This window comes from Macrobrachium nipponense, chromosome 2, assembly GCF_015104395.2.
Source record: "Macrobrachium nipponense isolate FS-2020 chromosome 2, ASM1510439v2, whole genome shotgun sequence".
Taxonomy (NCBI): domain Eukaryota; kingdom Metazoa; phylum Arthropoda; class Malacostraca; order Decapoda; family Palaemonidae; genus Macrobrachium; species Macrobrachium nipponense.
The window spans coordinates 45,230,886-45,253,321 of NC_087201.1; the positions used below are offsets into that span (position 1 = coordinate 45,230,886).

The 22,436-nt window shown below is 38.0% G+C and overlaps 1 protein-coding gene across 1 annotated transcript in view; it reads right to left on the bottom strand.

Moving 5' to 3' along the window:
• Positions 1 to 22,436, bottom strand: part of LOC135221176 (rootletin-like) — a 364,024-nt gene that overhangs the window by 236,625 nt on the left and 104,963 nt on the right. The window contains exon 10 of the mRNA XM_064259000.1: positions 14,287 to 14,451. Within this exon, the coding sequence (XP_064115070.1) occupies positions 14,287 to 14,451 (165 nt within the window). The remainder of the gene's footprint in view (positions 1 to 14,286; positions 14,452 to 22,436) is intronic.

The window sequence follows — 22,436 nt, forward strand, 5'->3', positions numbered from 1 at the left end:
GTAGTCCCACTCCTATCTCAAATCCATCCGTCTCTCCAACACTACTCCTCACTCTAGTATACACATTCCTATACATCTCTTGAATAATTCTGACATACTTTTCCGGCACCATCTTCTCCCTCAAACATCTCCATATTTCTTGCCTTGGCACTCTGTCATAGGCCTTTTCAAGGTCTATGAATACCAAATGCAGGTCTCGTTGTTTTTCTCTGAATTTCTCCATTAGCTGCCTTATGCAAAATATTCCATCCGTTGTGCCGCTTCCTTTCATAAATCCTAACTGTTTCTGCCTATTCCTAACTTCCTCTCTCAGCCTGCTATCTATTATTCTTTCCAAAATCTTCAAACGTGTGAGACATTAGTTTTATACCTCTATAATTACTGCATTCCTGGACATCACCTTTACCTTTAAATATAGGTATCAATATGCTTTCCCGCCATTCTTCTGGTATCTTTTCCTGTTCGAATATTTTACATCAGATCATACAAGATGTCTACCCCTTCCTCTCCTAAGACTTTCCAAACTTCGACTGGGATTAAGTCAGGTCCTGTTGCCTTCCCATTCCTCATTCTTTTTAAGGCTCGTATCACTTCATCCCTAGATATTCCCCATTACCATCCCATGTTTATTTGTCCATCCTCTCTTACAAGTCTTTCATTTTCTTCATTTAGCAGTTGTTCGAAATACTCTTTCCATCTTTTCAGGATGTCTTCTTCCTTTTTTATGACCGTACCATTCCTATCTTTCATTTGCTTAATATGGGTGATGTCCTTTGTTCTTTTATTTCTTACTTTTGACAGTTTGAGCATCTTACTCAACCCTTCCTTGGTTTCCAGTTCATTATAAACCTCCTCATATGCCCTTGCCTTAGCTTGAGCTACCACCCTTTTTACTTCTCTGTTTCTTTCTCTTAATCTTTCTCTGTCCTCCTGCAGCTGTGACTCTTCAAATCTCTTCTTTGCCTCCCTTTTACCCTTCACCACTTCCCCACCTCTTCTCCCCACCACCAGCTCTCCTTTTCCTCCCATACTATTCCAGATGTTTCCCCTAGTATCTCCTTTCCATGTCTTCTAATCACAGATGCATTATGCCTCCACCATTCTCCCACATCTTCAATTCCCAGATCAACCTCTCCCAGCACTCTTCTCTTGAACTTTCTCTTCTTATCATTCTCCCTCCCTAACAATTTATACCACTTGATTTTCTTTACCCCATTCGTTTTAATTTTCTTTTCTCTTTTCATCCTTAAATCCATACAAAGGAGCCTATGTTGGGGGGCCACGTGGTCACCTGGGATAACTTTACAATTCCTAACTTCCACCAGCCTTGATCTATTGTAAAGGAGGTAATCTATTTGTGTGCACCTACCGCCACTCCTGTATGTTATTAAGTGCTCCCTCTTCTTTTTGAAGAATGTGTTCACTATTGCCATATCAAAGGACACGGCAAAGTCCACTATACTCTCTCCTTCTAGGTTTCTCTCAATCCCCAACCCATGTCCTCCATGCACACGTTCAATTACATCCTTTTCATTTCCGACATGTCCATTAAAGTCTGCCCCCACTACAGTCCTCTCCTGCTCTTCCAGTTCTTGCGTTACCTCACTCATTTCGTTCCAAAAACGGCTCTTTTCTTCCTCTGTGCAGCCCACTTGTGGAGCATAAGCGCTAATGATGTTCATTGTTTCCCCTCCATAACATATCTTCACTCTCATAATGCGATCATTCTTTCTACTCACTTCCGTCACTGCATTCTTCATTTCCCCCGACAACACTACACCAACGCCATTCCTACCCTGCTCATTTGCTCCACTATAGATTAGCTTGTAGCCATCCCCCAGTTCTTTAGCTTTATTACCCTTCCATCGAGTTTCCTGCACACACAAAATATCCACACTCTTTATCCTCATCAATTCTGCCAACTCTCTTCTTTAGCTGCACCCGCTCATGATGCAGTAGCCCTCGCCTTGTCACAGAGTTAGGGCGATGTGTCTGTGCGTCGTTTACGGAGTACGCCCTAGCACTATTCTCATCAATATCACGACTCATTTCATTGGTTCTGGCGTGGGTTTTTACAGTCGGATGCCCTTCCTGACACCAACCCTCCCTATTCATCCGGGCTTGGGACCGGCACCCACAGAGGCTGGCTTGCCCCCACAGGTGGCTAGATTTTTGCTAGGTAGACATCACTTGAAGATTTTCTTCTGCATAGAGCAATAGCTCTTGCTGCTTGGTTTGAAAGACCTTTCACCCATATCGTTGGGCAATCTGTAAACGGTCAGGGACAGAGTGAACAGCCATTGATGGAACCTTCTGAAGCGGGGCTGTCTGAGTAGATCGGCTATCTGTGGAAGTAACCTTGGCCAATCCACCAGTAAATCTAGTAGATCTGGAAACCATTCTTGTGCTGGCCGGCCAGAATGGAGCAATGAGTCATTGAGATGTTGTGGTGAGACCTAATTTGCTGACAACTTCTCTCACCATCCTAAATAGAGAAAATGCATACAAGTCCTTGTTTGACCAGTTGAAAAGCATCGCATCCATCGCCCATGCTTTCACATCTAAGGCTGGCGAACAGTAAATAAGGAGACGATGGTTTCTTGCTGTGGCAAACAGATCTAGCATTGGTTTGCCCCAAAGTTTCCATAGATCAAGGCAAACCACTGGGTTCATCATCTACTCTGTGGGAAGGACCTGCTTCTTGCGGCTTAGTTCGTCCTGAACGAACCTTGTTACCAATTTGGTTTGTTTCTTATTCACCCATAACAACAGGGTTCTTGCCGTCTTGCAAAAAGAAAATGAGTGGCTGCCTCCTTGTTTTCTTATGTACAAGAGCGCTGTCGTACTGGCCGAATGGACCAGTACGACAGCGCTACCACTACTTTGTTGCGGAACTCGTAAGCAATATCGAATAATCCCCTGTGGATGGCAGTCAATTCCTTCCGATTTATATGCCACTGTTTCTGTTGCACATTCAAAGTCCCTGAGACTTCCTTTCTTCCTAGTATCACTCCCCAACCTTGATCTGACACATCTGAAAAGAACACTAGGTTGGGACTCAGCAGTAGAAGAGACTTCCCTTCTAAAAGACTGTCTTAACTTCCACCACAGCAGGTCCTCCTTTATCTCTCATGTGATTTGGAACATAAAAGTGTCTGGAAATTTCTTCCTTTTCCAGTTTGCCCTGAGGGAGAACTGTAGATTCCTCATATGCAGTCTCCCAAGTGTCTCGAACTGTTCTATTGAGGATAGCGTGCCCAAGAGACTCATCCATTCCTTCGCTGAGCATTTCTGAAGAACTAGAAATCGCTCCACCTACTGTAAGCACGACTCCACTCTTTGTGGGGATGGTAAAGCCCGAAACTCACCAAGTCTAACCTCATCCCCAAATAGATTAGCTCCTGACACAGGAGTAACTGTGACTTTTGCCGGTTTATTAGCAGTCCTAATTCCTGAGCTAATGACAGAGTTTTCTGTAGGTCCTCCATGCACTTCTTCGTTTGTGACCAAAGAAGCCAATAGTCTATGAATAGGGATATTCTTATCCCGATTAAATGTAACCATTCCGCAATGGGAGCTAGGACTCGAGTGAACACTTGTGGGGTGGTCGAAAGTTCGAAACACATCGCTCTGAACTGATAGCCTTTGTTCTTGAAGACAAACTGCAGAAAATTCTTTGAGTTCTGGTGGATTGGAATACAGGTAGTGTTCAAGTTACGATAATTCGTCTTACGATAATTTGATGTTATATTGGAGTTAGCAATTACTACCGAAAAAAAAGGTTAAAATACGTATAGTGGTCCCCCCGTATTCGCAGGGGATGCGTACCAGACACCCCCAGGAATAGTTAGAACCCACGAATGTTTGGCACCCCTATAAAAATGCTAAAATCAGCCTATTTTGTTAGTTATAACTCAAGAAAAACCACTAAAAATTTTCATACTTGGTTTTTTTAATAGTTTTATCACAAAAAGTGCATTTTATCGTGAAATTGATAAAAAATACCAGGAATTTGTGGATATTTCTCATAGAAAAATACCGCGAATAATGCGGGGAAACGTTCCCGAGAATAATCCACGAATCCGGAGAACGCAAATATGGGGGGCCCACTGTATTTTTAAATTTCGCACATAACGAGCGCAGACAGCAGTGTACTACGCTATGATATGTTGGCCCAAGAGCAAGAGGCTGGCGCACCGGTGGCAGCCAACGAGTCTGACCTCACTTGCTCTCGCTCTGAACCAAGTAAGATTAGGTCAGTGTTCATTTGTGACTTTTGTGCATTTTTTAACTAAAAAAAAAGACTATGTTTGCCAAACAACCAAATAGGTCTCCTGCTGGTAGTGCAAAAAAAGAAAATGTCGTCCATCACTTTGGAGCAGAAATTGAAGATAATTAACCAGCGTGAAGGTGGAAAGGCAGTCATGGTTATCGCACGTGACGAACGTTTATCCCAATCGATGGTATCCACCATCCTAAAGGACAGGAAACGTGTAACGGATGCTGTAAAGGCATCTGCTTCTGTTCCTTCAACTCAACGGTTATAGCCAAGAAGAGGATAGGGCCTTTTTAAGAAATGGAGCAGTTACTGGTCACATAGATGGAGGACCAAATACAAAAGCGTATGCCACTCACCGACCCTCTTGACCATTCAGACAAAGGCTTGCATGCTTTTTGAAGAACTAAAGAAGAAGTATGATAATAACCACAACAAAAGTTCTGCAGCAAGTACTAGATGGTTTCGTCATTTCAAGAACCGCCATAATTTTCAGTGCGAAAATTACTGGTGAAGCAGCAAGTGCTGATGCTGACGGAGCAGCTAAGTTTAAGGATGCTTTACACGAGATCGTCGTTAATGAAGGGTACTTGCCAGAGCAAATCTTTAATGTCGACGAAACCGGACATTATTGGAAGCTTACGCCACAACGGTCCTACATCCACAAAGAAGCAACAACGATGCCCGGGTTTAAGCCATACAAGGATCGATTGACTCTTCTGCTTGGGGGAAATATGGCTAGGTATAAACTTAAGCTCTTTATGATTTATCACTCAACAAATCCAAGGGCATTAAAAAACACTGACAAGCATACACTTCCTGTGCATTACTGTCATGATAAAAAAGCGTGGATGGCTGCAGTGCTGTTCGAAGACTGGTTCGTTCATTGCTTCATTCCACAAGTGAAAGATTATTGTAGGAAAAATAACATCCCCTTCAAAATTCTTCTGATTCTCGACAATGCTCCTGGCCACCCTCAGCACATCGGAGATATTAACGAGAATGTAAAAGTTGTGTTTCTGCCACCAAACACAACTTCTCTCATGCAACCCATGGATCAGGGTGCTGTGTCTACGTTCAAAGCATATTATCTTCGGAAGACGTTTGTGCAGGCTATTCAGGCTACGGATGAGGAGAACGATCTCGGAACTTTCTGGAAAGAATTTAGCATTCTGAACTCCATTATGAACATTGGAAGGGCATGGAAGGAGGTAAAGAAAGAGTGTATGAATGGGGTCTGGAAAAATCTGCTAAAAGTGTATGTGAACTCATTTAAAGGTTTCAATCAGAATGAAGAAGAAGTGGAAATCAATAAAAAGATCCTGATACTTGGGAAAAGTTTATTTTTAAAAATTGATGAGGAAGATATCCAAGAACTTATAGATGTGCAAGATTTAGAGCTAACGGCAGAGGATTTAATTGCACTTGCAAGAGAAAAAAAAGTAGAAGAGGAAGAAGAAATAAAAGAAGAGCCAGAGCGAACGTTTACGACGAAAAAACTGGCAGAGGCACTTGCTTTATTTGAACAAAGACTGAAACTTTTAAGTGAAATGGATGCGGACGAGGAACAGTTTGCCAAAGTTGAGAGGGCTCATCAAGACAATGTTGCATGTTATTGATTAACCCCAATCCCCCTGACAGATTGATGATAGGACCGTCTGATTCGTCTCCATCTTGAACTTAGTCTTCTGCACAAACTGGTTCAGCGTGTTTATGTTGAACACGGGCCTCCAGCCCCTGATGACTTGGTCACTGCAAATAGACAATTGTAAAATCCTGGGGTTAGTGGTTCTTCTACTAACTCTCTTGCTTTTTTCTGAGAGAGGGACGAACTTCTCTCGAAAGGGTGATAAATCTCTCTGAATTTTCCGAGTAGGCTCTCAAAACTATCACAGTTTGATAATGGAGGCATACTCTTGAACAGAATGTCATAGCCTTCTCTTAATACCTCTACGATCCAAGATTCTGCCCCTCTTGCTTCCCAGTTTCTCCAAAACTGTCGGAGTCTTGCTCCTACAGGTGCACGTAGGATTGATACATTATTTTTTGGCGGAGGATTCGGTTGTGGACTTTTTGACAGATTTTGGGGAGAAGCGTATCTGCCCCTCGATCTAAGGAAATAGTTCAGAGGATCCATCTCTAATTCCTTTGTCTAAACATGAGATAACTCCCAAAATGTCCACATAGGAATCCTCATTCATCATACAGTGGGCCCCCCATAATCGCGTTCTCCAGATTTGCGGACTCACTGATTCGCGGTTTTCTCTGGACCATATCTACCCATTATTTGCGGTGAATTCGCCTATTCGCAGGATTTTCGGATGATAAATAATCACTAATTAGTGTATTTTGATGTTATTTTCATGCCTAAATACATTTTTATGATACAAAAATGATTTACTAATTTTAAAACATTAATATTGATCAATACTGTATTAGTAAGTTTAATAAGATTAAATGATATCCACATAATAACTAAAATAATTTTTCTCTCTCCTCCTCCCTTAAACCCAGGGATTTAATGCCTTTTTGTGTTTGAATAAATGAATTTACTAATTTCTAAATAGTAATTAATTAAAATTACTGTTAAAAGACAAAATCACCTTCAAGAAAAAAATTAGTAAACAATTTTAGTTGTTAAATAAAACGTTTTAAAAATTATGTTTTAAGAATGAAGGAAATCCCAGTTCTTCCACAACAAAACCAATATTTCTTTCCAAACTCCCCAGGTTCCTCCGCTCCCCTCCTCTCTCCTCTCTCCCCTCCATTCCTTAGGTAAGGAAAGAAAAATTTTATTGGTAAACAAAAAAAAAAACTATGTAATAATAATGGTTTAATTTATATTTTCAGTTATAAATTAAAATTTATTAATGAATATTTGGGATTATAATTAATAATTAATTTAATTTAATTAATATTAATAATAATTAATTTAATAATAATAACCTTGTAATTAACAAAAATTCATTTTTTAATGTGAAAGTTTTTACAAATACTACGAAAATCTCTCAACATAACTAACTAAAATTTAATCTCTCTCTCTCTACAAGGGAATGTAATGCTTTTTTTGTTTGTGATAAATGATACTTTTAATTTGGTCTTTTAATTAGGTTTATTAATATTATGTAAAGAAGCAATCACTCAAGAAAAAAAATTAATTAAAATTTTAAAAAAGGGGTTTATAAACTTTAAAATTAATGTAAGAATTTTTGGAAGGAAATCCCAGTCTTTTCCACCGGACATCTCTCAAACCTCCAAGGTCCTCTCTCGGCTCTCTCTCTCTCTCTCCTTAAAAAATTAGAGAATTTTTATTTTGGTTTACTATGTAATAATAATGTTTTATAAATCTTTTCCTATTGGAATAAATTATTTATTTAATCAATAATTTTTGAGATTTCAAATTAATTAATAATAATAATTTTAATAATAATAATATTCCAATTTAATTTTAATAAGAAACTGTAATTTACAAAAATCATATGTTAATAATTTTTACAAATACCGACGAAAAAATTCTCTCTCTCTTCTCTCTCTTCGTCCTCTTTCTCTCTTCTCTCTCTTTCTTTCTCTCTCTCTCTCGTTTCTCCTTCGTTCCTCTTCCTCCTCTACTCTTCCTTACAAGAAGATGTTACAAAAAGTGGTACTCGACAAAAATAAATCGAAAAGCTCAACTTACGGACTACGAGATATGAAAGCAATTAACGAAAAATCCAGGCTCTAAATCAAAAAAATCCAAGAAATAACGGAAAGTTTTGCTGTAACGTCCCGAGATTCGCCTGAACCAACCACCGAGTAACAATTTTTAAAACTCTCCTCCCGCTGCTGCCAACTGAGTAAACTCGCCACCTCCTCCCCGCTCTAGAAGCATTGGTTTCCTGATGCTAGTCCGTCACCCCATAAGGTCCTTGCTCGCTCTATTGGTCAGCATCTACCCCTTGTGCTTTTAAGTATTCTATGGTAAAAGGTTGATTCTGTCCAAAATTGAAAAACTTATTCATGCAAATACATTTTTAAAAAAATAAACAAAAAAAAACATTATGTCAAGGATAGAAATTAATAAAGAATAGAATGCTGGTTTTTATTATACTGTTTTTGGTAGTTTCAGTAGTTGAAGAGAGATATGAAAATTTATGGTGCTTACGTGCAAAAGTGATTGCTTGCGATCGTTCGATACTCTTAAGTGCTGATGTAAACAGAAGTTTGGAAGCTTTTTTTTGGTTTTTTTTTTTTGTGTTATTGGGATAGTTAATGGTTTTACTTAAAATAAAATTTATTTTGAAATGAGTACATGCAATACATTTAAAATAAAAAATTGTGAATTATGATATCATAAATATAAAATAAAATCAGACTGTTCTCCCTCCAACAAATACATATTTTTTTAGAATTCCCCTTGCTTCTGTTTTTATTATACGTTACGTAAACGTATGTTTCATTATAGCTGTCTTAGTTTTCTCGCTATCTCCATTAGGTACAGATAGCGATAAAGAATAGAAATGAATGGTTATTATACTGTTTAATGTAGTTTCATTAGTTTTGAAGAGAGATACTAAATGAAAATTTATGGCTTACTGTGTGCTAGGAACCAAAAATGATTGCTTGGCGTTCGTTTTTCGATACTCATAAGACAAGTAAGTAGCTGAATGTAAACATCGATTGGAAGGTTTTTTTTGTTTGTTTGTTTTTGTGTATTATAGTTTAATGATTAATTAATAATTATTTGAAATGAGTACATACTGATTATTTTTATACATTTTTAAATTGCATGGATTTCTAAGCTTTTAGCTTCTAGGTTTGATGTCAGAATCATAGACTTATAGGCTACAGTAGCAACCGCTACTTTTAGGCTAGCTTATTGCTAATTTGGGACATATGCTAAAGTCCTCAATATATGCAATAAAAATGGGGTTGAACATTATGCAGTTGAATATTCACCAAAACGGTACAAGTTCTTACATATTTTTGCTTTTGGAGATCTATTCTTCCGTCGGATCGGCGTCATAACCCTAGAACATGGTGTTTTTAGCCCTGAAATATATTTACTGGGGTGTTTTTGGGAGGAAACTTGAACGATTTAGCCATTTTATATGTTAAAATGTGGTCCAGATACGAAAACTTCAGTACGAAAAAAGGCGACCCCCTCGGAATGGAATTATTTGGTACCTCGCCGGTACTACTGTATGTTTTTTTTGGATATAAATGATTATACTGATGGGTTTTCAAATATTCAATCAAATTAATTTAAAAAACAGCAATAATAATATATCATAAGAAAATGACTAAAGTGTAATTAGCAAGATTTTATTTTATAAAATAAAAAAATTGGTATGTAAGATGCAAAAGAAAATGCATTTTACCCGTTGCATCTTTCTCTGTGAACTCCACTAGCAAGCTGAGTGGCTGGGGTCCAACACTGTTTTGCCCTCTAATGATCACGTAAATTCTCTCTCTCTCTCTCTCTCTCTCTCCCTCTCTTTTCTTTTACTGAGATGAGAATTTCTATGGTACATGTATGTTTTATTAATATTTTTGCATACTAAGGATAAAAAAAAAAAAAAAAAAAATAATAGTATATCACTAATTTTCAAATTCAAGATAATGATAGTATTTTATAGAAAGGAAAATCGATAATCTACCTTTCAGTTTCAGCTTTTAAATAAGGATCCCCCCCCCCCCCCACTCTCTCCTCTCTCTCTCAAAGATCCTCTCTTGCTCTCGCTCTCTCGGAATCTCTCTCTCTCTCTCTCTCTTGCCACAACAGATAGTATGTCTTAGTGGTAACTCTCGCCCTCTGTTTGGGCTGGTAACTGTATGTATAAGTGTATCTTTAAGGACATTACATTTATGGTAAAATAAATAATAATAGTATACAGTACTAGTTTACAAATACATTAAGTTTAATGAGATTAAACAGTAACAATAACATCTTCTCTCTCTCTCTCTCTCTCTCTCTCTCTCTCTCTCTCTCTCTCTCTCTTCTCTTTCTTACGTGTTTATTTGTTTCGTAGTATAAATAAATGATTTACCTTTATACTAATTTTCTAATATTAATAAGATGAATTAAAAATAGCAATTCCCAGTCTTTTTATCCACGTGGAGGAAGGTGGGCGGGTGAGTAAATGACAGTTTGATATATGTATTGGCGGAGTATTGGCGAAGGGGAAGGAGTCGGAGTTTAAGAGTTATTCTCTCTCTCTCTCTCTCTCTCTCTCTCTCTCTCTCTCTCTCTCTCTCTCTCTCTCTCTCTCTCTGTCTCAGAAATAATTCATAATTTCACTCTTGATTGTCAGATATATCGATGTTGCCATTCACCTGCTCTCTCTATTCTTCTCTCTCTCCTCCTCCTCGCATCCTCTGCTCTTCTCTCTCTCTCTCTCCTCTCCCTCTCTCTTCCTCTTATTGTTATTGGCTGTAGGTAATATTTTTAATGGTAAAATGTTTAAGATGACTTTGAGATGATATTAATAATATAACCTCAAAGATTAATACAGTAATAGGTTAGTAATTTTAGATATATTTGAAGTAGGATGTTATTAAAGGTATACATTTGGTATCTGAACTTTCAAGATAAGCAATTATAAGCATTTTTAGTCGTGGTTCTAACTTTTTGCGGGTTTTAACTATTCACGGGGGTGTCTGGTACACATCATCTGCGAATACGGGGGGAACACTGTACAATCTTTGAGTTTACGGCCAAAGGTTCCCACTGTCTTGTCCAGTCAAAGAAACTTATCACCTCACACTCCTTAATGATATTCTTTATGAGGCGATCTAATTCTGAAGCCGTAAACATTATCTTGGCTGAATTGAAAGCTGATCTTCTTGCAGAGCCAATAAGTCTGGAAAAGTCTCCCTAGGCTGAGGCAGATACACCCAAAGAGAAAGCTTCTCCAGTTTCATAACATAGATGGATGTCTTCTTGTTGAAAGACAAAAAGGAGGAAAATTGAAGTTCTCTTTGCCTTGATCCCTCTTCTCCTCAAGCCAAAGGTTAATATTCTTCAACACCTTCCGTACCAAAAAAGAAAACACTAATTTAGGCAACTTCACCGAGTCCTCTTGGTTGTCTCCCATGTAGGAAGACTCTGGCGAGAACGAATCAGAAAAATTAACTACAAAGTAAAACAGTAGTGATTTGTATGCTGTCAGAGACGACTCTTCATCTTCTTCCTCTTCTTTGGCTGATGTAATTGGCGACAAGTTCTCTTGAGGTTGAACAGGCGGCACCAAAGACTGTATAAAATCCAAGATGCTGTCCAACTTGTTCTGAATGGCTGAAAAAGAAGGATTGGGGGCAGCCATACATAGCATGTGACCTTATCGGTAAGACAAAAGGCGTAACTGTTGACAAAGATTGTCTAAAATCTTCATATTGATCCAGCTGCGCACCTGTCTGCCTCGACACTTGTGGCAGCTTGGACGCCGATGGATGCTCGGGCGCTGATGGACGCTTGGGCGCCGATGGACACTCGAGTGCAAATGGACGCTAGGGCACAAATGGATGTTCAGGTGCCAATGAATGCTCGGGAACCAATGGATGCTCGAGCGCCAATGGATGATTGGGTGCTAATGGGTGCTCAGGAGCCAACAAAATTTTGGGCAAAAATAGATCCTCTGGAGCTCGAGAAAACTGTGTCACCAATGGGCGCTCAGGAGCTTGTGGGTTCTTGTCTGCCCCAACTTCTCTTAAATTATCATAGGTTCCAGTGGCTCCTGTAACAAAGAAGTCTCGTGAACAACAGGTGAGACTGGTGGAAGCACTACCTGTTCTTCCACGTGAGTGGGGAAGCATTACCTGTTCTTCTGTGTGAGAAGTACGAACCAGTGCCGATGAGGTCGCAGGAATTTTACCAAAGGAAGACTTTCTAGACGAGGACCAAGACTTAGAGGATGAAATCCTCTCACTTTGGATGGATGGATGTATGAGTTTTAGGGCAAAAGCCCAGGCACTGGGGCCAAAGAAGCCATTCAGCGCAGTCCTCTCACTTCGGTGTCCCTCTCCTTCCAGATCCTGAGAGAATCTCTCTGGAAAGTCCCACAAAACAAGATGAAGTTTGATCCTCTTGAAAAGGTTTAGTCTTTTTACAGGGGACTGGAGGAGACACCTTACGAGCCCTCCTTTTCAATGGACGGGATTTGTCAATGAAGCCCCACTGGCGCTTGGGAGAAGATTCCCCAGAGCTAGATGCACTAGAAGAAAGACTCACTTCCTTAGAGACGCCTTTCCAATGGCACTCTGTTGCGACCTGGGATTTATTAACAGGATCGCCCGAGGGGGCGACTGCTCGTGGGCAGACCCCACTGACCTCCCTTGGGCTATCAGTATGCCTCCTCCCAGGTTCTGGGGAGTTTGACAGGATGAACAACCACCTCCTCCACAACACTAGCATTGGCACTCACTTCACAACTTACCTTGTCCATTAGAGTTTTAACGGACGCTCCTAATTTCTCCATTGCTTGAAGCAAGATAGAAAATTTTTTATCCACTCTTGCTTCTAGGTTGGCAACAGCATCAGGTACAGATGAAAAAGAGTCAAGATTAGGACTAGGATTAACCAGTGATGGGAAAGGTTCAGAAAGAGACAAGTTTTCAGTAGACAATTCCTGACTAACTAAGCCTTTAGCTTTAGCTCTAGAAGCTGCTTTCCTCTTTTTATCTCTTTCTGACTTGTTAGTGTAGTTAGTCAAGATTTTCCAAGTTCTCTTGTCCCAATTAACACAAACCCCACAAGTTTAATCTGGTGTACAAGTCTGACCCCTACAATTTAAGCAAATTGAATGCAGATCATTACGTACAAGCTTTGGCAAGCCTTGTATTGCAGCCTTTGCTGCAATACCTAATTCCTGTTGAGCTAGTATCAGACATGTCTGCAGATTAACCCAATACTAAGACTAAAATAGGAGCAAAATTTAACTATTTATATGAATTCCTAAATAGTTAAATATAGCCAAAATGGCTACCAATATTTAAGAATACTTAACGAAATAACTCCAACAGAGAGTGACAGCAAAGAAATTCCAAAAATTCCACAGACTACTGAACTGTGTTAACAGTACCAGCCAGCAGAAACAACTGAATTTCATGAGGTGCTGGTTCCTCTCTCCCCTGATAGTGGGCGAGGGGTATCACCTGACCACAACAAACTAGCACTACCACGAATTTCAAAAATTCTAGCTGCCGATGGATTTAGAAACTATAGGTATGTAACTACTTGGTAAGTTGCATATACAAAAAATTAAACTTACAGTGTATTGCTGGCATCTCTTGTGATACTGCCTGTTACACTTGACAAATAATATTGAATTTACCCTTACATTTCTGCGGCAGCATTAACACTGACTTTCTCAATGGGACTTTTTTCTTTCAATCCCATTCTGAACACCATACACTTGGCTTTGTTTACAGTGACTTTCAATCTTCTCTTCCCCATTTCATTCTCACCTTTTAAACATTTCTCACACCCTTTTAACTGATTCTACTAACACTAATCATCTACATACATTAGCTTTCATGGGGCTCTGATTTTCAATCTCCCTTGTAGCTTCCTCAATTCCTGTCATAAGCAATTAAGCATTCAATGATGGTCCTTCATGGATCCTTGCAATGACCAAAAGAAAACACCATGAAAGCCACTGAAATGTATTCTGTTTCTAATGTTATTTTAGGAGATATCAGCAAAAAGATTCAATTTTTTTTCTTAAATATCTGAGTGAGCTGGTAAAACATAGCTTTGTTTTTAGAGGGCAGTAATAGTTTCCTAACACTTCCTTTTCAGTAGCAGTTTGTTCACAAGAACTTTTCCTAGTTTTCAATAAATATACCAGAACTGCAGAGATAAGTAAATTGATGATAAAAACCATTCACAGCTGTTAAGTTGTACAGAAGCTTCAGCTGTCTAATCTGTTTGGGAAATAAGATAAAAGACCAAAACAATCCAAACCCAGTAGTACCAAAAACACTAACAATGTTAATTGCATTTCTTCTCAATAAAGTTTAGATAATTAAATTACCAGACTAAGGGTGGCTAATTCTTCTTGCCGTGAAGAATCCTCCTCTTGCCATTTTTCTTTCAAAGCTACCATCTCCAGTTCGTGCTCTAATGTTAGTTGCTTCACTGCCTCAACTTTCTCTTCCATAAGCATCCTCTTCACCTCTTCAAATTCAGCTGTTGTTTGCTGTTGGACAAGAGTAACTTTTAGAATTTTTCATTCAGTGGAATAATTTGTGATTAAACTATAAATCTTATAGCTGTGTGAATTTCAAAATTATACACTTAATAAAACCTATTCCTATAAAAATAATGCCACATTTAATTTTCAGATAGCGTTCAAATATCTTTACAGTTACTGTAGCTTATCAAATAAATATAAAACTGCTCAAAGTCAAACTATTGGAGTAAAAAATAATAAAGACATTTGCTGCAACATTGCAGATCATGGAAACATTAAGCAAAAGTTTCAAATCTGCCCAAAATGAAAATATGTACAGGAAATCCCCGGTTATCGGCGGACTCAGTTAATGGCGGTCTGGTTTTTTGGGGCTTGTCTAATGCCATAAAATCAGCAATTCATGGCACCATAACGGGCTGATTTTCGGTTATCAGCGCCATAAGGTGCCAATGATAGAGTTATGGTACCATAATATACCTAACAGAGGTGCCATTAACTGGTCATCAGTGCCATTAACCGAAACTTGGTGCCATAAGCGCCATACAATGCCGAGTTTCGGTTCACGGAGGTTTTTGTTTATCAGCAACCCTCTGAGAACAGAACCTCCACCAATAACTGGGGACTGCCTGTACTGAATAATAAATCAGAAAGCCATTTGTCACAATATTGCATATTATGAAAACAATAGGCTACCGTTTCAATGTACAGAATATATTTATGACCACCAAGCTCATTGCAAAAATCAAATTTGATCCGGTGAGAACAAGGTGACGGAAGGCAGGCCAATAAGTACATGACTGATGGGCTTGTTTGAAAACTGTTTGTAACAGCTAAGTCTGGTCAAAACAAACCCAAAACACTGAGACTGAATCACAGTTCAGACAGGCAGCAGGACAACTAGTGGAAGTCCCCAGCTGTTGTAATAGACCAATGATTTCTAACTTTAAGACAGAATCGGCAAATGGTTTGTGTTTTCTTTTCTATTTAGAGTACATGGACAGAGATGCAATTGGGACAAAAATGCCCAAAACCCCTGGAGACTCAGTCTCTGGAGATGAATGAAGAAGAGAAATGGTCATAAGACGGATAAGACAGAAAAGTTTAAAAAATATATCTGCTGCTAGTAAAACTTTACCTAATACCTATTGGCCCAAAACAAGTATAAACCCATTCATTGTACATAACATCTAAAAAAATAAAAAGCAGAAATTCACCTACATGCCTAGAGGATGAACAGAACATAATAGAATAGAATATAAAATTCAAGTCAAAGGCCAAGCACTGGGGTCTATGAGGTCCTTCTGCATTAAAAGGAAAAGCAGAAGTAAAAAGATTCTACAGGTATAATAGGAGGAAAACCTCACAGTTGCACTAAGAAACAATTGTTAGGAGGGGGGAAAGTAAAATGGAATAAAGAGACAATCAATGGTGCTGTAGTAAAAGGAATAAAATGGGATTGCAGCCCGGGTTGGTTGGTTGGTTGGTTTTATTAAGTTTAGGTGTAACACCAAGCACTGGGGCAGCAAAGGCCATTCAGCCAGGGGTCAAAGGGATGCTGCACAGAACCTTTAATGCCTACAGTGTGAGGTGCACTCATCGTACCACCATCTCTATCTATGGGGCTACACAATGAAACCCCAACAGAAAGGTTATCTTCTTAACCCTTAAACGCCGAAGCGGTAAAAAAAAAAAGTCTCCCGTGTGCCGGAGGTGTTTCAGAGTGAGCGTGGAAACGGAAAAAATATTTTTTTCAAAAAATCACAGCGCGCTTAGTTTTCAAGATTAAGAGTTCATTTTTGGCTCCTTTTTTTGTCATTGCCTGAAGTTTAGTATGCAACCATCAGAAATGAAAAAAATTATCATTATCATATATAAATAATGCAATATATGATAGCGCAAAAATGAAATTTCATATATAATTGTATTCAAATCGCGCTGTGCGCAAAACGGTTAAAGGTAAAAAGTTACTTTTTTTCTCGTTGTAATGTACACTAAATTGCGATCATTTTGGTATATAACACATTGTAAAACGATAAAAGGAACACAGAGAAAATATTATCACAAAATAATGCATGAATTCGTAACGTGCGGACGTCAACAAATATTTTTTTCAAAAATTCACCATAATTCTAAATATTGTCCTAGAGACTTCCAATTTCTTTCAGAATGAAGACAAATGATTGAATATTACTATACTATAAGAATATTAGCTTACAAATGCAGTTTTCGACCATATCTGACGAGTTAAGTTGACCGAATGTAGAATTTTTTAAAATATATTTTTTTATATGCAATTATTTCGGAAATAAGAAAAGCTACAACTTTCAAATATTTTTCGTTTTATTCTACATGAAATTGCGCACATTTTCATATATAAAACTCTATGAAATGCCTAATATGAAACGGAGCAAATATTCCGAGAATGGGACGTACACATTTCAGAGATTTGTGGCGGAGAATCCGCGCGCGGAGGGAAAGTTTTTTTTTTAAATTCACCATAAATTTAAATATTGTGCTAGAGACTTCGAATTTGTTTCAAGATGAAGATAAATGACTGAATATTACTAGACTGTAAGAGTTTTATCTTACAATTGCGTTTTTCGACCATTTCGGTAGAGTCAAAGTTGACCGAACGTGGTTTTTTTTCTATTTATCGTGATTTATATGCAAATATTTCAAAAATGAGAAAAGCTACAACCTTCAATTATTTTTTGTTGTATTCTACATGAAATTGCGCACATTTTCAAATATAAAACTTTATGTAATGGCTAATTTAAAATGGTGCAAACATTACCACAATCGCACATATGATTTTTTCGGAAGAGTTACCGCGCGGACGTAAAGAAAATGTTATTTTTTTCATAAATTCACCATAAATCGAAATATTGTGCTAGAGACTTCCAATTTGTTGCAAAATGAAGGTAAATGCTTGAATATTACTAGAATATAAGCGTTTTAGCTTACAATTGCGTTTTTTGACCATTTCGGTAGAGTCAAAGTTGACCGAAGGTTGAAAATTTGTCACTTATCATTTTTTATATGAAAATATTTCAAAATTGATAAAAGCTACAACCATGGATTGTATTTAGATGTATTGTTCATGAAATTGCGCACATTTTCATATATAAAACTTTATGTAACGGCTAATTTAAAATGGTGCAAACATTACCACAATCGCATGTACGATTTTTTTTGGAAGAGTTACCGCGCAGACGTAAGGAAAAAGTTTTTTCATAAATTCACCATAAATCGAAATATTGTGCTAGAGACTTCCAATTAGTTGCAAAATTAAGGTAAATGATTGAATATTACTAAAATATAAGAGTTTTAGCTTACAATTGCGTTTTTCAACCATTTCGGTAGAGTCAAAGTTGACCAAAGGTTGAAATTTTGGCACTTATCGTTATTTATATGAAAATATCTCAAAACTGATAAAAGCTACAATCATCAGTATTTTTTTGTTGTGTTCTACATAAAAATGCGCACATTTTCATATATAAAACTTTATGTAACGGCTAATTTAAAATGGTAAAAAAATTATGTCAAAGTGACGAAATAATTTCCGAGATGTGTCACAGATACTTTTTAGTGCGGCAAGAAAGAAATTCGTGCTTGCGCGCCTGCATAACGATTGTAAACAAAACAACACCTTGATCCGTGAACTCCCAGCATCCCCCAAGGCGCGTGATTCAAGAGTTTTCGGCTGGTAGGCCTAAAAGTATTTTTCCGCGAATTTAAAAAAAAACTTTTGTATGTCGACGTAAAATACGTGCAGTCGGCACCCGAGAGACAAAAAATGTCGACGTAAAATACGTCCAGTCGGCGTTTAAGGGTTAAAATGACTTGTTTATAATAAAATAAAATTTTATCTATACTTACTAAGTACAGGCGGCCTGCGGTTAACGGCGCAATCACTCAACGGCGAATCGGTTTTACGGCGGTCGTCAAAAATATTCATTAAAAAAATAAGGCATTTTAAAGGTATCTTTACGGCACAAATTTCAGTTAACAGCGCCACTAGCGCCATTGTCTAACGAGTTCATGCATTTGTAGAAATGCTGTTCAGACCATAAAGGTTATGCAAATTATATTAAAAAATTTTATGGAGAGTTATTACGTAGGTATTAGGGTAAAATATATGCCTCTGACGCTGTTCTATGCCAAAAATATCGAGTTACATAAGTGCAAATTTAGCTATGGATGTGTCGATTCATAAATGTTCATGCTTTTGTTTAAAATGTGTATGAAAATGTATTACGTGAAAGGCATTTTTATTTCTGTACAGAAATATGATACAAAGGCAGCTTTTGAAACTGCCCTTCACGTTATCAAATACGATGTTTTTTCATGTTCTTTCTTGTAAGCCGCTCTACCGAAAATATCGATTTTAAAAAAAGTGCAAATTAGCGATCGATGTGTCGATTTTATAAATGTTTATGCTTTTATGTTTAAAATGTGTATGAAACTGTATTACGAATAGAGTATTTTTATTTCTGTGCAGAAATATGATAAAAAGGCAGCTTTTGAAACTCCCCTTCAAGTTATCGACTACGATGTTTTTTCAAGTTCGTTCTTGTATGCTGCTGTCTGCCGCTCTTCTGAAAATATAGAGTTAAAAAGAGTGCAAATTTAGCGATCGATGTGTCGATTTTTCAAATGTTTATGCTTTTATGTTTAAAATGTGTATGAAAATATATAACGTAAAGGTATTTTCATTTTTGGACAGAAATAAGATACAAATTAAGGCAGCCTTTGTAACTACGCTCCACGTTGTCAGGGGATGGTTTTTCATGTTCGTTCTTGTCCGCCAGTTCCGAAAAATGCATTGTGTTATTTTATTAATTATGCATCTTTTCCATAAATCCTTTAAAAAGTTATACATTATTTCACTGTATCCAAGAATATTGTATGTATTCTCATATTATTGTATTTTAAAATACTACAGCAAACTTAAGCCCGTATTCTGCGGAGCGGCCAATGTTGTGGTTTGAAATCAGCTGATGAATACGAGTTTGTTTCACCATAACACAATTCTGAGCGAATGCTCTTGCTTCTAGTTAGCATAAACGAATATCTATATACTTGACTTATATGAGACAAAGTTATTTTTCCTTATACAGCGTGTTTTTAGGTGGAAATATTTATTGAATATGTCTCGTTGTGAATGTGAACTACTATTTTTTTCGTTAACAGATTACGTTGGCGGCATGTTTATTGCGTAAAAAATTATGTGATTCCGTTCGTAATAATCCTTTATATCATCGTAATGCGAACTTTACGTTATTTATCTTATATTGGCGTGAAACCAACAGTAACATGTGTTCTTTCAAGCACAGTAGTTTTGATTAAAATGATTTTATCCCAATTTTATCTACAGTTGTGTGTGATGGCAGACGTTTACTGCAGTTTTATCTTTGTTGCCGATGTACGATAATAGTCATTAGCAGCTTGAACAGTTTTCTCAGCTTCAGTTATAATTAGGTTTAAATTTAACGGTATATTTCCCTATTGATCTTTAATCTATATTGATCTCTGATCTATAGCGAATAAAGTTATTACATTAAGATATCTCAGTTCTATTCTATACATAACGCCATTTATAACAAATACGGTAATGTTGCACTGTAGTACGATGATCGAAATACAAGCCAAACAGATGTTATCCAGTTCGGTTGTACTTAAAAAAAAAAAAAAAAAAAAAAAAAAAAGTTGTTTCTCGTTCGGTTGTTCATGGCTGTACACGTTCACGCAACGAGTATAACGTTAAAACCATACTTTCATCATTCTCTTTTGCTGTTATTGAACCTATGTAACTAGAAGATGGATAAAGTTAGGCTATTGTAATTTGATCTTTCATAAAATCGAACTATCGTGAGACTAATGATCGTAACCTGAACACTAGCTACCTGTACACTGTATAAACTTTATTATATCTTTACATCCTCTAGACACCGACATGTACTGTATACAGTAAATTCTATAGTACTATACTGCATAAATATAATTTTACTTATTGCGCCGTTGTGGGATTACGGCGCCTTTGACTAGGTCTAGAGTTTCGAAAGAAGCTGCGCGGCGGCCGTAGGCTTTAAAATCGCTCAGCGTCGAAAATTGCTTGGCGTCGGTGGCCAGGAACGGAACCCCTGCCGCTAACCGAGGGCTGCCTGTAGTTATAGCTATAGTTTCTTTCCATTGGCAGCTAGAGTTTTCAAATTTGCAGTAGTATTCTATTGTTTTGGCTAGGCAATACCCCTCTCCCCACCCCACCCACAACCAGGGTAGAGTGGAACCAACTCAGCACTGAAAATCAAGTTGTTTATGCCCTCCTATCCATGAGAGGGGAGGAGCGAGAGCTCTGATCATGTAACTATTTGGTAAGTATACATAAAATCTTTTTTATTACAAAAATGCAATTTTTATGTATGCAACTTACCAAGTAGTTACATGGCTGAATCCCTCATTGTAGGAGGGGGGATCCTTGGATAGTAGATTACAATTCAAGGTGAAGAGAACAGACTAGGAAGATACGACTTCCTATACACCCTCACCCACCACCATGCCAGCAACTAAATACGGACCCAGGGTACTGCAGTTGTCGTAAATTGTTTCAATTTCACACAGGTAATGAGAAGAGAAATAAACCATGATCTGCATTTCCAATACGTCGCTTGGATAATGGAATCAAAAGAGAGGTTATGCTTAAAAGAAAGCGACTTTGCCACTGCTCTTGCTTCATGAGCTTTCACTTTATGGGAATTAAAATCTGACACTTTAAACTGAGAATGAGCCTCCACAATCAGATTTCTCAAGAAGAATGCCAGGCCATTCTTAGACATTGGGCACGATGAGTTCCTCATGGAGCATCACAGGTGATCGGAGGGCTCCCGAATCTTCTAAGTCCGTTGCAGATAAAATTTCAGTGCTCTGACCGGACAAAAAGACATATCTTCATCTTCTGGACCTACCAAGTCCATAAGACTTTTAATGAAGAAAGAACGAGGCCACTGCTTGGACGGGGTCTCCTTCTTCGCCAAAAATTGCACGGGTAATGCGCATACAGCATTACCTTGAGCAAAACCGACTCTCTTATCCACCGATTGGACCGATTTGAGTTCACTCACTCTTTGCAATGGATAAGGCCTGGAACACAAACGAGTCAGGAAATTTTTTCCTTTTCCAGTATCTTTAGGAAGAACTGGAGATTTCTCATGTGTAGTCTCCCCAAGGACACGAACTGTTCTATAGGGTGCCCAGTAGGCTCATCCACCCCTTCGCTCAACACTCTTGAGGGCTAGAAAAAAGTCCACCTTCTGAAGGCATGACCCCACTCTATTGATATGGAAAAGCTCAAAAAGTCACAGAGTTTATCCTCATCCCCAAATAGACATTCCTGACAGGGAACTAACTGTGACTTCCTCAAATTTATCAGAAGTCCAAGCTCCTGTACCAATGATAGTTTTCTGCAGGTCCTCCATGCACTTCTTTGTCTGTAACTAAAGAGGCTTATCATCCAGGTAAAGAGACTTTTACCCCGACTAGGTGCAGCCATTTCACAATGGGGGCTAAGACGTGGGTAAACACTTACAGGGCTGTCAAAAGCGTGAATCACAGAGCTCTGAATTGGTATACTCTGTTTCTTAAAATGAAGTGAAGAAACTTCTTTGAGTCTTGGTGAATTGGGATATGGAAGTAAGTATCTTTCATATCAATGGACACAATCCCCTTGACCAATAGCTGACAAAACCGTCTGATCAGTTTCCATTTTGAATTTTGTCTTTCAGACAAAAAGATTCAAAGTGCTTACATCCAACACGGGCCTCCACCCACCTGAGGCCTTGGGACTACAAATAGTTGGTTATAAAACCCGGGAGTTAGCAATTCTTCTAACTCTAAGGCCTTCTTCTGCAAGAGGGATGAAATTTCTCTTGATGGGCAATGAATCAATCTGAATTTTCCAAGTAGGCTGTCAAAGCTAATGGAGAGCTGGATAA